Source organism: Podarcis bocagei (assembly GCF_964188305.1).
Source record: "Podarcis bocagei genome assembly, chromosome: 1".
Lineage (NCBI taxonomy): Eukaryota > Metazoa > Chordata > Lepidosauria > Squamata > Lacertidae > Podarcis > Podarcis bocagei.
The window spans coordinates 15,316,621-15,331,595 of record NC_138125.1 but is presented as its reverse complement, the minus strand read 5'-3'; the positions used below and the strand labels follow the sequence as shown (position 1 = coordinate 15,331,595).

At 41.4% G+C, this 14,975-nt stretch overlaps 1 protein-coding gene across 8 annotated transcripts in view; it reads left to right on the top strand.

Annotated features, from left to right (window-relative positions):
• The window catches only part of MARK3 (microtubule affinity regulating kinase 3), a 69,604-nt gene extending 55,312 nt beyond the window's left edge, over positions 1-14,292 (top strand). For 2 of the 8 annotated variants that reach the window (XM_081192047.1, XM_081192045.1), the window contains 4 exons: positions 3,248-3,505; positions 6,870-6,896; positions 11,818-11,862; positions 13,689-14,292. In XM_081192047.1, the coding sequence (XP_081048173.1) occupies positions 3,248-3,505; positions 6,870-6,896; positions 11,818-11,862; positions 13,689-14,034 (676 nt within the window). In that variant the 3' untranslated portion in view covers positions 14,035-14,292. The remainder of the gene's footprint in view (positions 1-3,247; positions 3,506-6,869; positions 6,897-11,817; positions 11,863-13,688) is intronic. The other 6 variants (XM_081192048.1, XM_081192051.1, XM_081192049.1 and 3 more) reach the window with 3 other exon arrangements.
• Positions 14,293-14,975: the final 683 nt, after the last annotated feature.

Sequence of the window (14,975 nt, the reverse complement as noted above, 5' to 3'; positions counted from 1 at the left end):
GGTTGGACGGCCATCCATCATGGATGCTTTAGCTGAGATTCCTGCATTGCAGGGGGTGGGACCAGATGACCCCCCAGGAAGCCTTCCAACTCTACAATTCTGTGATTCTCTGACTCTATTACTACTACCCATCAGTAGTCTTTTTCTGCATGAATTTGTCCAATCCCCAAGTTGGTTGCCATCTTTCAGTAGTGAATTCCAAAATTTAACTGCGCCTAAGAAGAGTCTAGTGGGACGCGGGTGGCGCTGTGGGACGCGGGTGGCGCTGTGGGTTAAACCACAGCCTAGAACTTGCCGATCAGAAGGTCGGCGGTTCAAATCCCCGCGACGGGGTGAGCTCCCGTTGCTTGGTCCCTGCTCCTGCCAACCTAGCAGTTTGAAAGCCCGTCAAAGTTCAAGTAGATAAATAGGTACCGCTCTGGCGGGAATGTAAACTGTGTTTCCGTGTGCTGCTCTGCTTCACCAGAAGCAGCTTAGTCATGCTGGCCACATGACCCGGAAGCTGTACGCCGGCTCCCTCAGCCAATAAAGCAAGATGAGCGCCGCAACCCCAGAGTCGGCCACGACTGGACCTAATGGTCAGGGGTCCCTTTACCTTTAAGAAGAGTCTGTCCTGCTAATTAATCACCGTAGCTAATTTAGAACATGAACTATGAACTGGAAGTTCTTGGGTGGAATCTTAGCCATCCATGAACCTGGCAGGAAGTCCCATGCCATCCATTCTCCTCCTCCGCAGTTCTACACTTGTAATATGGCCCTGGATTAACATGCCTTAGTCAGGATGTATTTTGTCCTCTGCTGTTAAGGATCATAAACAACTCCTTTCTGTGACAAGCTAATTAAAGAAGAATTGAGCTTTCATATCTTTTTGAAGACCATGTGCTATTTTGGGTAGCAATGGGGTGCCCCCCCCCCACTATCTCAAGCCCTGCCATCTGAATTCCAACCTCCCTTCAGGTGCAGGGTAGGAGGAAGGGAGCAAGAGCATTGCAGAATATGGGACTGAAGTGAGCAGTTCTTGATTGATTGTGAGTAACGCAAGAAGTGAGGGATATGTGTGCAGTTATAAAATACATAACTTGTGGGGTGTCAAGATTTGGCCAGAAACACTTGGTCTAGTACTTTTTCCCCAATCAGGGTACTCATAAACAGCATTTTCAGTCTTGTCGTAGTCTCCTTTGTCTTGCACCGTCAGGAGAAGACGGCGTAGAGACTACAGTTGCATGTAACAGTAAGCCATCGTTTAGCAGTGTGTGTATTAAGGAACAAAGTGAATACTAACCACAGTTCCAGTTCTGTTACTTGAACATAGCCGGAAAAGCTTCCAATCCACTCCTTGTTCTAAATGGTTTAGTTTCAGCATTGCATGCAAATGTGGTCAATGAGTTCCCTTTTGACTGGAAAAACTATAGCAGATTGCATAATTTTTAATTGGCATAGGATAAGTATTTGCTTAGGTTTCACTACTGCAGTAGTGAAATGGCCTTATTGTTGTTGCTGTTGTTGTTAATAATTTATACCCCACCTTTTCTCTGTTTACTCAAGGCTGCTGACAGATTAAAAACAAGAACTGCTAAAAACATAAAAAAGCAATAACTAAAAACAGTTAAACATTGGTAAAACTAAAACTATATACATATATGAAACCTGTTTAAAACATGCAAATAATTACAGTAAGAACAGTACGGGACCAGCCATTTGTATCGTCGAAAGTATCTTAGAGAAGGAAAGAGGCTAATAGTTCAGAGGTAGAGCACATGTTCGCAGGCACAAGATCCCAGATTGAAGCCCTTCCATCTCTAGTTAAAGGTTTTGGGTAGTAGGGCTAGGCATGAGTTCTGCTTGAGACCTTAGAGAGATTCCTGACATTCTGAGTAGACCGTACTAAGCTGGATAGACGAATAGCCTGCCTCTCAATAGAAAGCAGCTTCGTGTGTTTGTGACCAGCAAGGAAATGTTTCCCTAACCCATTGTGGACTTGATTGTGCATATGAGCGTTCAGTCCAAGTTGGAAGATGTTTGTGGCAGAAAAGGTGTTTGCTTTTGAGTTTGCATCTTTGTCATTGGTCCATCATGCTATTCTTTCTGCCTCTGCCTGAACCCAAACCCCCCTCGCAGCCTGGCTGAAATGTTCGCTTGTGCAGCTAGCCCTGATACAGTTTATACTACATCCTCCACCAGTGTTCGGCTGCGATACCAGAAGTCGATGTCCATGTCGGCTTCTGTGCATGCGAAGATGATGTTACCTCCAGTAAACAATGGTGCAGATAACTTCAGGTCTATGTAAGAAATGCTGGCATTGTTGTGAAACTAACTGGCATCCGTTGTTGCTTAACTCTGCGCTAAGGAAATTCTAGTTCTAGATAGTGCTAGAAATTGATGCTACCTAGAAGGCGTGTTCTCTCCCTGCCCTCCCTTTATCTTTTGGTGGTCAAGGTTGTTTGTGCTGTGATCCCTTAATGAACATCTTGAGTGTTCTTTACTGCTGTCCAAATTCCTTCAGATAATGTAATATATGTTGTGATTTTGTATAGCTTCGGAAAATATTAAGAATTAATATTTTCGATTAGAGTGATATTCTGGAAATCTATTCTCAGATTATCAACATAGAAAATGCTCAGTTCCTTTCTTGCAGTAGGGGTTTTCTTTTTGCCTTTCAAACCCAGGTTTTTAGATCTCCTGTTTGCTTCTAGAGTGTTTGTGGGTTGTTGTTGTTTTTTAATGAATCATTTATGTGCTACAGTAATGTTACCTCTAGATTGTATTCTATAAACCTTGCTCTATACCGTATTGTAGAGGTACCTAATGCTCCTTGTAAACATGTACAGGCAACTCTTCATTTACTTGCGATCTATTTGTGTGCAAGACTCACCCCAGGGTCTCCTCATGAGGTGGAGGGCTTCTCTGTGTGAGCTGGAGGGGCAGTGGGACTGTCTCAGCTGACTCTTGGGAAGCATTGATTGCTGCTGTGCTACCCCGCACGCCAGCTGTTGGGCAGTGAAGCTGAGCAGCTCAACAAAGTCCTGCTGCCCCTCTGGCTCATGATGAGATCTCTTCAGGCTCTGGGGTGGGTCTCCTCGCAAGCCATTAGGACTCTCTAGGGTGCTCCCCATTTTATGCGATTTTGCATATGCACCTAGGAGTCTGGCCCAGAACGAAAATGGGGAGTCACCTGTACTGTATTAGCCTTGTAGAGATTTGAGTTTCTGTGGTGGAATTTTTAACTTAACCCGTGATCTTATTCCAGCGCTATTCCTGATCAGAGAACTCCAGTTGCTTCAACTCACAGCATTAGCAGCGCAACAACACCTGACCGTATCCGTTTCCCGAGAGGAACTGCCAGTCGCAGCACTTTCCATGGCCAGCTCAGAGAACGGCGCACTGCCACTTACAATGGGCCCCCTGCATCACCCAGCCTGTCTCATGAAGCAACCCCACTTTCACAGACACGAAGCAGGGGCTCCACTAACCTGTTCAGTAAATTGACTTCAAAGCTGACGAGGAGGTATGTATTTTTTATTTTTTAAAAAAACATAATTTTAGCAGAAATTTGCTTGGCACAGTTATTCTCCATATCCAAGAACTTAATCTAACCATGCGCTGCAGTTCAGCTTTTACAAGTTTAATATTCACCTTCCAAGTAGTGGGAGTTTCAAGTGACATACATAGAACTTAGCTTTTAGTATTTGCCTTTTCTTTTATCAAACCTATATACACACTTCTCCAAAAAGCAATGTGGTTGCTCTGGTGCTGCAGAGAGGATTATAGTTTGCATTGGTAATCTCCAAGACTGTTTACTTAAATTGTGAGGGGCGGGAAAGCTAGCTTAAATCAGCCCGTCTTTAGAAGGCTAGACATGTCAAGAATAGTAGCCTGCAGTAATGATGAACAATGTAATTGGCTAATAACTGAAGTTTTCCCTTGGGAAATCTAATCAACAGAAGCTCACTTCAGCCCTTTGCAAGAAGTGAAATTTTCTGTCTCGCCCACTTGCTAGTATAAGCTAGCTGAACTTTTCAGGAATCCTGACACTTTGAAAGCTTAGCTACTCTGTAGCTTCACGTACTGTTGGTTAACCGCTGAAGTATACCCAGGAGAATGATTAGTCAGTATTCCATAGGAAAAAACCCTAAAACCCTAGCTTTAGACACCTCAGGATTTAGTGATGCAAAGCTTCCTAAAGAAAATAGAAGCAAATGGATAGCCTAGGTGCTGGTGTGCAGGGTTGCGACTGCTAGTCCCAAAACGGGAAACTGAGAAATGTAAAATATAGTTGCAAACTTAATCACATTTGTATTTTGCAAGTAAGCTTTCACTTGCTTAAGAGTTCCAATTTTGCTCTTTCCAGGACATACTCCGGAAGCAGGAATGGCCTCATAGAAATCTGTCTGTGCTCAGAACAGTGTTCTTAACATGGGTCTCTTAGATGCAGTTTCCTAGAACAGATTTATGCATACCGCTAATTAACTGAAGGGTGCAGAAAGCCTTGTGGTTGACCCAGAGGCTGCAGCTGGTGCAGAACCTAGCAGCTAGGTTGCTTGTGAGTGCAAACTACGGCCAGCATGTAACACCTTGATTGTGGGATTCGCACTGGCTGCCAGTTTGCTACCAGGCCAAGTTCATGGTGTTGGTACCCACATATAAGCCCCTGTACAGCTTGGGACCCAGTTATTTGAGTGACAGCGTTAAATACCCAGTAGATCACTGCAGTCTGCAGGAGAGCCTTTCCTGCAAGTTCCGAAGATCTCAGAAGCCCACTCTGCAGTAACTTGGAGCAGGGCTTTTTGCGTGCCAGCCCCTCTCCTGTGCAATAACATTCCTGTCAAAATACGACAGGCACCCACTATCCGGAAAGAGTGGAAGGCATTTTCATTCCAGTAGGCTTTACCAGTAGGATAAATTGATCTTTTACAATGTGTGTCCACTTGTTAAAGAGTTTTAGTCTTGTTTTTAATTATGTATAAATCCCATTGGGGCAGTGGTTTAGAAGGTATTAATAAATTAATCGTAGTAGTAGTAGTAGTAGTAGTAGTAGTAGTAGTAGTAATAGTTTGGTTTCAGAGGATGTTTTTATGTAGGGAGCCCCAGTCCTCAGCATCTCTCGCTAAAAGGGGTCTCAAGTGGCAGGACTGGGAAAGAGATTGACTGGAGAAGTTCTCCAGGCTCTCAGGCCAGATGATGTGACAATGTCGATAACTTGTGTGTGTGTGCTTTGTTGTGACACAGCACTCATTCAGGGAAAGGAGATAAACACTGAGCTGTCTTTCTGTAAGCCACTGTTGTTGGACGACTGAAATATATATTTTGCACAACTTATTTCAGTTAATGTCCTTTTACCATTTAATACAGACATATATATTTCATCCTTGTCCACGCTTCACAGATCTTGCAGCCTTTGCAGGTCTGGTGTCTGTGTGTCATCTGTCATGCATTTTGGGGGGGGGGTGGATTTCGATGAACTCTTAAGCCTCACTACCCAACTTCACAGGCTTTCCAAAACATTCAGAGACTTCACTTTAGAAGCAACTTAGCTGTTTCAACTTAAAATGCTTTTTGTAAGGGACTTCAAGTGTTACAGTGCCTTGCCTTGGTTTGTCATTATTTCTTTTTGCACTTAAGACACGTAAGTGATAATTGGCGCTGTAATTATTTGCTTTTCACACCTTGAATAAGCTGTTTTGTTGCATCAGCAGTTCGCAGTATTTGTGTCCTTTCACAATGTGATTATAGACTGAAGTTTTCAAACTTCCATTCTAGTTCCACTGGAAATTTTGTTGTCACTAATAGTTCTGTTTTAGGGGCTTCTGGCTGCTGTAGAAACAAGGTCTTGCAGTCCTATTTTTCCTGTGTGCATTAATTGGAAAGGGTTATAAAGTCACATTCAGCTTAAGTTCTGAGTCCTGTTCCTAGAAGATACTCTATTTCTGTTCTGTTTTTGTTTTTTGGTAATCCCCAAGGTCTTTAAAAGTCACCCTTTGCACACAATGCTAAACAATGGTTTAGTGTAACTTGCTGAACAGTAGAGATTTGCTGCAAGCCTCAGGCTTGGGTACTCCATTTCCTCCTATGCAGCTGGGAAAAAGGAACTTAGTCAGAATTTAATTTAACTTCCCACGAAACCTAGTTTGCTGCACTAGTCAGTTTCCTTTTAAAAACCTAAAGCCAACTTAAAGCCATAGGTTATGAAGTAGGCTTGCTTAACTACAGTTTGCTTTAAACCATTACCCCTGGTTTGTACATAATATCAAGTTTTATGGAAAGCAAAGCTAAACTTTACTGAAGTTCTCCCCACTGCCCAGGAGGGGAAGAGGAGAGCATGCATGCCCAACACAACTGTTACTTACTTGTGAACATACAGTGGAACCTCGTGTTATGGACGGGATCCGTTCTGGAGACCCATCCGTAACATGAAACTGACGCAAGCCGAAGTGCCGCGTCTGCACATGCACGCGGTGAAACCCGGAAGTAACCTGTTCCTGTACTTCCGGGTTGCCGCAGGACACAACACGAAAATACATAACCTGAAGCGGACGCGACATGAGGTATGACTGTAGTACTAAACCATGTGTCTACTGTACATAGACAACTGTAATATAATTTGCCTTTACTTGGCTATCAAATTCAGAAAGCAGAAATGATGTGAAGGATTTATCATATGTGCAGGGGAGTGACTGAGGAAGAAAGTGTTGAATTCTCCTTAACACTGAAGATCCATCCATCCATTCCAATAACCATCATGTATTTCCAGAGTGAATTTGAAACTGTTTCCGTATTTCATTGAGTTAGTCTTATGTGTCTCGCTTGTTGAATGGATTTTCAAATTTCATACCAACACATTTTAATTATTATTTTGGCTTAATTTCTTTTAGAAACATGTCATTCAGGTTTATCAAAAGGTAGGATTTTACTTCTATTTTCAGAACCAGCTCTCGCAATTAACATTGAATTTGGCTTTCTAGCCTTGGTTTTTCTTTAAAACAAATTGAAACAAAACTAAACTTTCCGCTGAGAACTAAATACTCTTCACATACCCAAGATAAGTAAAGAAATTCATTAACCAATGAATAATCCCTATGGATCTCTGGCACCTGAATAATAATGAAATGCAAAGCATGTCTTATGCGCTCTACTTACTTTGATAGTACCAAAAAATAATTTTGTTCTTTATACTAATACACTTAGCATGCTTATGGTTGAAAAATGATATGCACAGTAATATTGATTAAAAGTGTAATACAAAGGTAAGTAATTCTCTACTTGCTTTATCAATCTTAATTTCAGTTTAAGAGCCATTTTAGTTTATTTGCCACTCACTGGTGATAATATATTTGGAACCTAGTCCTGGGTTTTTACTTTTTAAAAAATACAAATAATACCCTGAAGATCTATTGAGACATAGTCAGAACTATAAACGCCTCTCTTGTTAGCAACATGCTTGGTTGAGTTTGCATTCACGGTTCTGGAATGGAAATACGCTTCTCAGCTGTTTGATGAAAAGAGCATTGTTAGGCAGCACTGGAGGTAAGGATCTCCACTGTTTGCTTGGTATTCATAGAAAAAGTAAAAGTAGTTAAATTTGGCATGCCACATTTGAGAACCAGCTAAACAAGAGAAAGACGTTTGTATGTTAAGATAACAGTAGACCAGGCACTTTGAAAGAAATTGAAGTGCAAGAAATGGGTAAGTTTCAAGCCATCCTGCAGAGATAGCATTGCGCTTGTCACACATGGCTTTTGGCATGTGAATTCATAGCTTGTGGCAAGGAGGGAAAAATTGGTCCTGCCCCCCCCCCCTTTCACATAGCTTTTGGTTTCTAAAAGATTAACCCCACTATGCTTACGAGTGTTGGTCAGTTCAGAGTGTCTCTGCTATTCACAGCGCTGCTGGCATTAGAGAAATGGCACAGCTCAGTGGTAGAGAATGGGCCCAAAGTAACAAAAGGAATTTCAGTAGGGGCAAAGCTAAGGTTCTGCACTGTAAGCTTTGGCAGCACAATTTAACAAAGATATTGACAAACTGAAAAGTGTGCAGATGATGAAGGGTCTGTAAAGCGAGCCTTATGAGGAACAGTTGAAGGAGTTGGGAGTGTTGAGCCTGGAAAAGAGGAGACTGAGAGGAGATATGATAGCCATCTTCAAAGAGCTTAAGGGCTGTCACATGAAGGATGAAACAAGCTTGTTTTCTCCTGCTTTGGGGAGGTAGGACTCAAACAGTTACAAGAAGGGAGATTCCAGCTGGAATCTGTCAGAAGAACTTTCTGACAGTAAGAGCTGTTTGACAGTAGAACAGACTCCTTGAAAGGTTGTGGACTCTCCTTCTTTGGAGGTTTTTAAGCAGAGGTTGGATGCTCATCTGTCTTGGATGCTTTAGTTGAGATTCCTGTATTGCAGGGGGTTGGGCGAGATGACCCTTGGGGTCCCTTCCAACTCCACTGGTCCATGAATCTAAAGAACACAAAAATGTGTTTGCCCACATCTGGAGTGGAGCCTTTAACCAGGGCACAGTAGTTTTCCAGATTAAGCTAGAGTTAAAGTGTACGATCTTTGGGACACATTAATAGGTTACCCAATGGCAAAAAATTAGCTAGAGTCCAGGCAGTTTCCGTAAAACCTGTTGTTGTATCGTTGATTTTAAGTGTCTGGTTGCGTGTTTCATCAGCAGTTCCTAAAGTGTGTTGATTATTATTCAGAGCTTTGAAAGTACAGAAGTGTCGTGTGATGTCTCTAAATAGATAAAATCCTATTTTGTCCTCTAAGGCTAGGTAAGACATCTCTACAATGTCAATGCATTTTCAGATGTATGGTCACTTATGGAACTTTTTAAAGTTGGACAATCTCCAATGACCACCTGTGGTTGCTCCCATGCTTTTAGGCCTTTCCCCCCTGCGATATCTGCTTTTTCTGTAATGGATACATAACATTTGTGGTACCCTGGTTTGCGATATGGCTGCATTGAATGTTTTATCACTTCACTTATTTATGTGTATTTAACCTGTTCTGTTAAATATTTTGAATCCCCTGAAAGCACAACCTTAGCTGGACTACTCGACATCCTTAATTTAATTTTGCAGTGCAAATCTGATATTAGTGCACTTTGTCAAATTTTCTCAAGCAAGCACATGTCCCCATCCCAATAGCTAGCAGATTATGAAACCAGCGGTTTGTTTACAGTACAGTAGACCTGCAACATATGTGGGGGTTATGTTCTGAGGATAGTACATAAAGCCAAAATAGTGTATCGTCAAAACACATTGGGTGCTAATGGCAGGTAGGGTGCCAAAGTTCCCCCCCCCCCCAGATGACCACCCCCTTTCCACTCCCTTTTTAATTTTTTGAAGAATAGTTTTGCCAAGTCCATAATGCTGAATGCACACAAGTTAAATGCTCATCACTTGTAGGCCTACTGCATTGCTCTTTTTAATTTTGAAATATTTATATTGTGCCTTCCCAAAGAGTGCCAGATGGCTAACAAAGAAGAATGCAACATGTAAATAAAAAAAATACAATCTGCCAGTCAAATTACAGTGAAACACAAAGGTATCATCATAACAGGGCACCAAAGGTATTGTTATAACAGGGCACCAAAACCATCAGGATAGGATAACAAGATCTGTAAAAAAACAAAGTTCACTAAAACCCCTTCCACCACCATCCTAAGAATGTCCACCTGCTTGTGCAATGGAAACCCACTTGCATGGATTTTGATTTTTCTTTACTGCTCAGCAGGATCCCTAACCTTCCAGAGGACATCGGGGGGAGGGGTGCTGCAGGGACAAGAGAAAAGGAAGCACAAGTAGATGCCCACTCTCACTAGCTTGGCTTTCACCCTGTATGGCCCAAATGTGACGTTCACTTTTTGAATTCTTCAAGAATCCTTTTTATTTCAGAATGTTAACATGCATATGACACACTCACACTTTCATGCATGCAGGGGAATAATTGTACTGTATAAGTGAAACACAACTGAATTATCAGATGAATTTCATTCTGTAGCCCTCTCTTTCTTGAAGCCATCCTGTTTGTGCAACTAGGAAGTGTCTCATGAAAGCCATATGTTCTTCTGGGGACTCATTGCAAATATTTATGTGCCATGAATTCTGCCGTTTTAAGTACGTCTCGGTCACTCTTAATCAAGTGGACAGGGAAGGGCCTTAGCTCAGTGACGGATAATCTGCTTTGCATGTGGAAGGGCGCATGTTCAATCACTGGCATCTCCTGACACCCGTCTAAAATCCTGGAGAGGTGCTGCTGCCAGTTGGTATAGATAATACTGAGCTGAATGGACCAGCGTTCTGACTCAGTAAAAAGCAGCCTCCTACATTTCTGTGATTGGGTGCTTAATTTTTATCTTGAAGCATGGTCAGTTCTTGCTGTTATGAAAAGATTTTGAACAGTTGGTGCATTTACTGGTACAAATTCCCTTTATATAACTGGTTTGACAAATCAATGGATTGTGGGATAAGATGACAATTCAGATTTTCTTACTGGATTCTGACTATTTCCGGTATACCTCGACTTTCTCCATGCATTCGTATTGCCATTCAGAAAGTTCAGTCTGTGTTCTTCCCCTCCATTAGAGTTCAGTAGCTCTATTGCTCCAATCTGAAGTAGTCAGTGAAGCTCATTTGGAGATTGCAGCCAAATTCAACATACCACATAGTCGTTTAAATCCCTTGAATCCGAGTTTGTTCCAGTTGCTTTCTGTGCAGTGGTGGAGAAAAAGGAATAAAATAGAATCCCTTGCAGATTCTTTCCTCCGTTCAGCATGTTCTGCTGAACAGATGAAACTACAAATTGCAGAGATGAGCAGTAAACTTTTTGCAGAGGTGTGGATATACTGCAATTTGCTGGATTTATAGACGGCTTATTATGAATATCCCTGGGCAGAAGTTTTCTCAGAACTTCTGCATTCCCAGCTAATCAAAAGTCTGTATCAAATTAACACAACTCTGTAGAGGGCAACAAGGGTGGTGCTGAAATTGAGGGTTGGGGTAAGGTCTGTGTGAAGCATTTCCATTCCTTCTAAGTGCTTTCAGTTCAGCATTTGTGATCAAAGCTAAGGTGTTAAATGGAGCAGAACAGTGTATAGGAAGGATTTCCCATTCTTCTGTTGCTTACCTACCCAACTGCTGAAAATCATATGTATCGACAGAAGTTGGTTTTAAAGGTCTTCACATTTTCTTCCCACCCTTCTCTGCAGCAGTTCAAAAGTGCCTTGCACTATTTCTGTTTCTTTCTAAAGGTTTATTCTTGACAGGTAAGGCAGAGGAATGCTAAGTGAATGGAATTATACAGTGGTGAAATTTCTAGCTGGAAATTTTCTTAATATAGGGGAAACAGTTACCAGCTGATCATGAAATTTGTCCATTTATATATAAACTGAGAGATGACAGGCTGGAGAGTCCTGAAAATATATTATGATGGGCCTTGTCTGGTATACCTGAACTGAATTTCTAGTGTTTGTAATTTATTCTTTCTGCCTGCCTAACAGTTATGTGAGCAGCCCAATGCTTAATTGAGCACCATTGTTGCAAGTCCTTTCTTTTGAGGATCACACATAGCTGTCTTCTTGTAGATCAATGTACAGCCCTAATAGCAAACGTTTGAGGCTTCCAAATATATTTTATTTGGACAAAGGCATGTTTGATATTCTGAGTCTACTAATCATTTGAATGTTTAAAGCCAAGCATCTAATAGCAAATGTAAATTGTTAAGTGAGATGTTGCTATGCAGTGTTCTGCCAACTTTTACCCATACTAGTGTAAGATTTGTCTTCTCTTTCCTGCTTTCTTTGTGCTTCGGCATTGTTTTCATTGAGGCTCCCAACTGAATATGAGAGGAACGGGAGATTTGAGGGCTCAAGGTGAGGGCAACTATTTTTTTGCTTAAAATGTTAACCTTAGATGTTTTACACTCTTTTCCCCCCTCCACTCCTTCGAGGGATGTAAGCAGTAGGACACTGGTGGTGGTGGTATCTGTCCAACTTAACGAATATGTAAAACTAAGATTGCCTCCTATACTCAAAGCTGTGATTAAATCACTTATATTACATGATTCTGACTTTTCATGCATACACCCTGACCAAAATCTAGCCTCTCGGAGCTATGCAGTGACTATTAGATTGTAGCTGAGAGAGCCAGCAGATTACGGGATAGTTCAAAAAGGAGACTTCCCCAATTAGCCTGAAATTGTCATTGAAAACTCTCTGCCATTGTCAAGTAGAGAATGGGAAAATATAAGAAGAAATGTTTTTTGCCTACAGTAGAAGGCTTTTCTTTTTTTTATTACTTTTTAGCACAAAGGCCAGATTCATGTGACTAAGAATTAATCACAGAAATGTCTATAAGAGAGCCTTGGTTTTGAATGGTGGGCTCGTTTTCCTACAGAAGTTCTGGGATTTCATTAACAGATATGAAAACCTGGATTGAATTATGCTGAGATCCTGTTAGAAAGACTCAAATACTGGATTACGGAATAAAGTGCTGCTCCTGTCTTTGGACACCACTTGGAACAATTACCTCTGGAAGTGTCTTTATTGTGTCTGGTTCTGATTCCATACACAAAGCTTAACACTACCAGACGCCTTTCCCCCCTAAAACTTGATATCTTCCTGCCTTCAAGGCGGCAGGGCTGCTAATTCACAGGTTGAAGTAGATATGAAATTCTAGAAATGCCTGTGACGTCTAATTTTTTTCATAGCCCTTCCAAAAAGGATAGGGGAAATTGGGACGGGAAGGCATCAATATGGGGAATTTGTCTTTTTTGTATATTTGATACAAGCGTGTTTTCACCCAGAAGTGTGCAGCCCAGGGAACTGCTGGCAGCATTCATTCAATGGCTGCTGGTAGAGTCATGCTTGCTGCTTTCACTAGATCACCAGGTTTGATAGTATGCTTCAATTCTAATCACCGTAGTTGAACATTTTCCCGTCACTTACAATCCCTTCCAGTTTTGTCTGCAGGGTTTATTCATTTTAAAATAAAAGTAGAGGTTAATTCTATGATCCTTCCTGGAACTAAACTTAAAGGGCAGTTTTTAAACCATCGTTACTACTACTTGAATGTGATAGTTTAAAAAAAACTGCTCTCAACTTGTAGGAAAGTGGGAAGTCAGTCTGAAAGTCCCCACCTGCTTCCAGCAAAGTTAGGGGGGAAAGGGGACCTAAGGGATCTTTCACATGTATGATAGTGTCCCATGTTGGGAAGACTTGAATCGTGACATGCAGAGTTCTGCATTAAAAGTCCCCAGCACCAAATTCTACATTTAGTGTATTATGCATGTTTGGCATTCCCTGATGATGGGAAGTGGAAGCTGATTTGCAGCAGAGAGAATCTGTGTCCTGGGAAAAGGTTGCATCACACCCACACATGTGTGACTTCTCTTTTTCACATCTCCCCCTCCTGTTTTTGTAAGGGGAGGGGAAGGAAACATTGGAGGTGAGCGACACGTATTTTCAAATAACACCCCGCTGGCTTGAGCTCTGTTGGGCTTTCCCCCTAATTCAGATGTTGCTAGGCACTAACGGGAGCTTTTAATCGCAGCGGGGCTTGGTAAGCAGTTGCCGAGAGAGCATGCTTAATAATGCATGCTGCAAAGCCTTTTACTAACATAATGGCTTTCACTGACATAACGACTCGGAAAGGAAATGGGCTCATCTGGTATGAATACTAAGGCTTTGTTTCCTTTCAGCCGCAACGTGTCCGTTGACCAGAAGGATGACAACAAAGAAGCCAAGCCCCGTTCTCTACGATTCACCTGGAGCATGAAGACCACCAGCTCCATGGACCCTAACGATATGATGAGGGAAATCCGCAAGGTCCTGGACGCCAATAACTGTGACTATGAACAGAGAGAGCGTTTCTTGCTTTTCTGTGTCCATGGAGACGGCCACGCAGAGAACCTCGTGCAATGGGAGATGGAGGTGTGTAAGCTGCCAAGACTGTCGCTGAACGGAGTTCGCTTCAAAAGGATATCGGGAACATCCATAGCTTTTAAAAACATTGCTTCCAAAATTGCCAATGAATTAAAGCTGTAATGGGAAGAGCAATCAAGTTTGTAAATTTAAAAGTAGCAAATTTCAAGTGGTTTTTTTCCGTTTTGTTTTTTTGAGAACACCAATGGAAATGTATAGAATAATATTTAGGGCAATAATTTCTGCATCTTCTGAATCATGATATTAAAACTGTTGAGACAAGCTGCTGAGCTGGGAGGGAGAATTGGACTTTTTATATATATACATATATATATATATATATATATGCACTACAGCATTAAAGTTGCCTACTATGTAAAATATTATTCCCTTCTGCTTTATTTCCATTGCTCCGAGTCTTGGCGAACAATCTGAAACACACAAATATATACCTTTGAATATTCCTCTTGTTTGTGTGGATGTGTGAATGTACCGTATGTGTGTATAATTATAATATAAAAAGTATTATATGTAAACCATTTAAAGCATTAGAGCTGTACTGGTACCTCTTTTTTGGGTTACTTTTGGTGCTAAAATTGAAATGGCCAAGATGGAGGCACTTAAGAATACGTTAAACAAAGCTCACCAGTAAATTCAGGCTTTGCAATTCACTGCTGTGTTTAAGAATAGTATGAAGGGTTTGGGTTTATGGCTGTGAACAGTATTCCTGTGGTTTCTTATTTGCTCTCATGAGGTAACTTAAAACTCGTGTTTTTTTTCCTTCAAGTCTTGCAATCTTTCTCCCACCTATTTATTATTATTTAAGTCTGGAATCAAAATTAAAACTACACATTTGTGATAATTAAAACTGTGGGGAAATGCTTCAAGTTTTTATTTTTTCCTTGCCAAGCAAAAGTTGAGCATTTTATCTTCTTGATCCTTTCTCCTCAAGGTTTTTACTAGAACAAATTGCAATTTTTTGTCGTTTTATTTTGGGCCACTTTGCTCTTGCATTGCTCCTGTTCACTCCAGTGGGGCCAGTTCAGGGAACTTTCCTGGGGAAT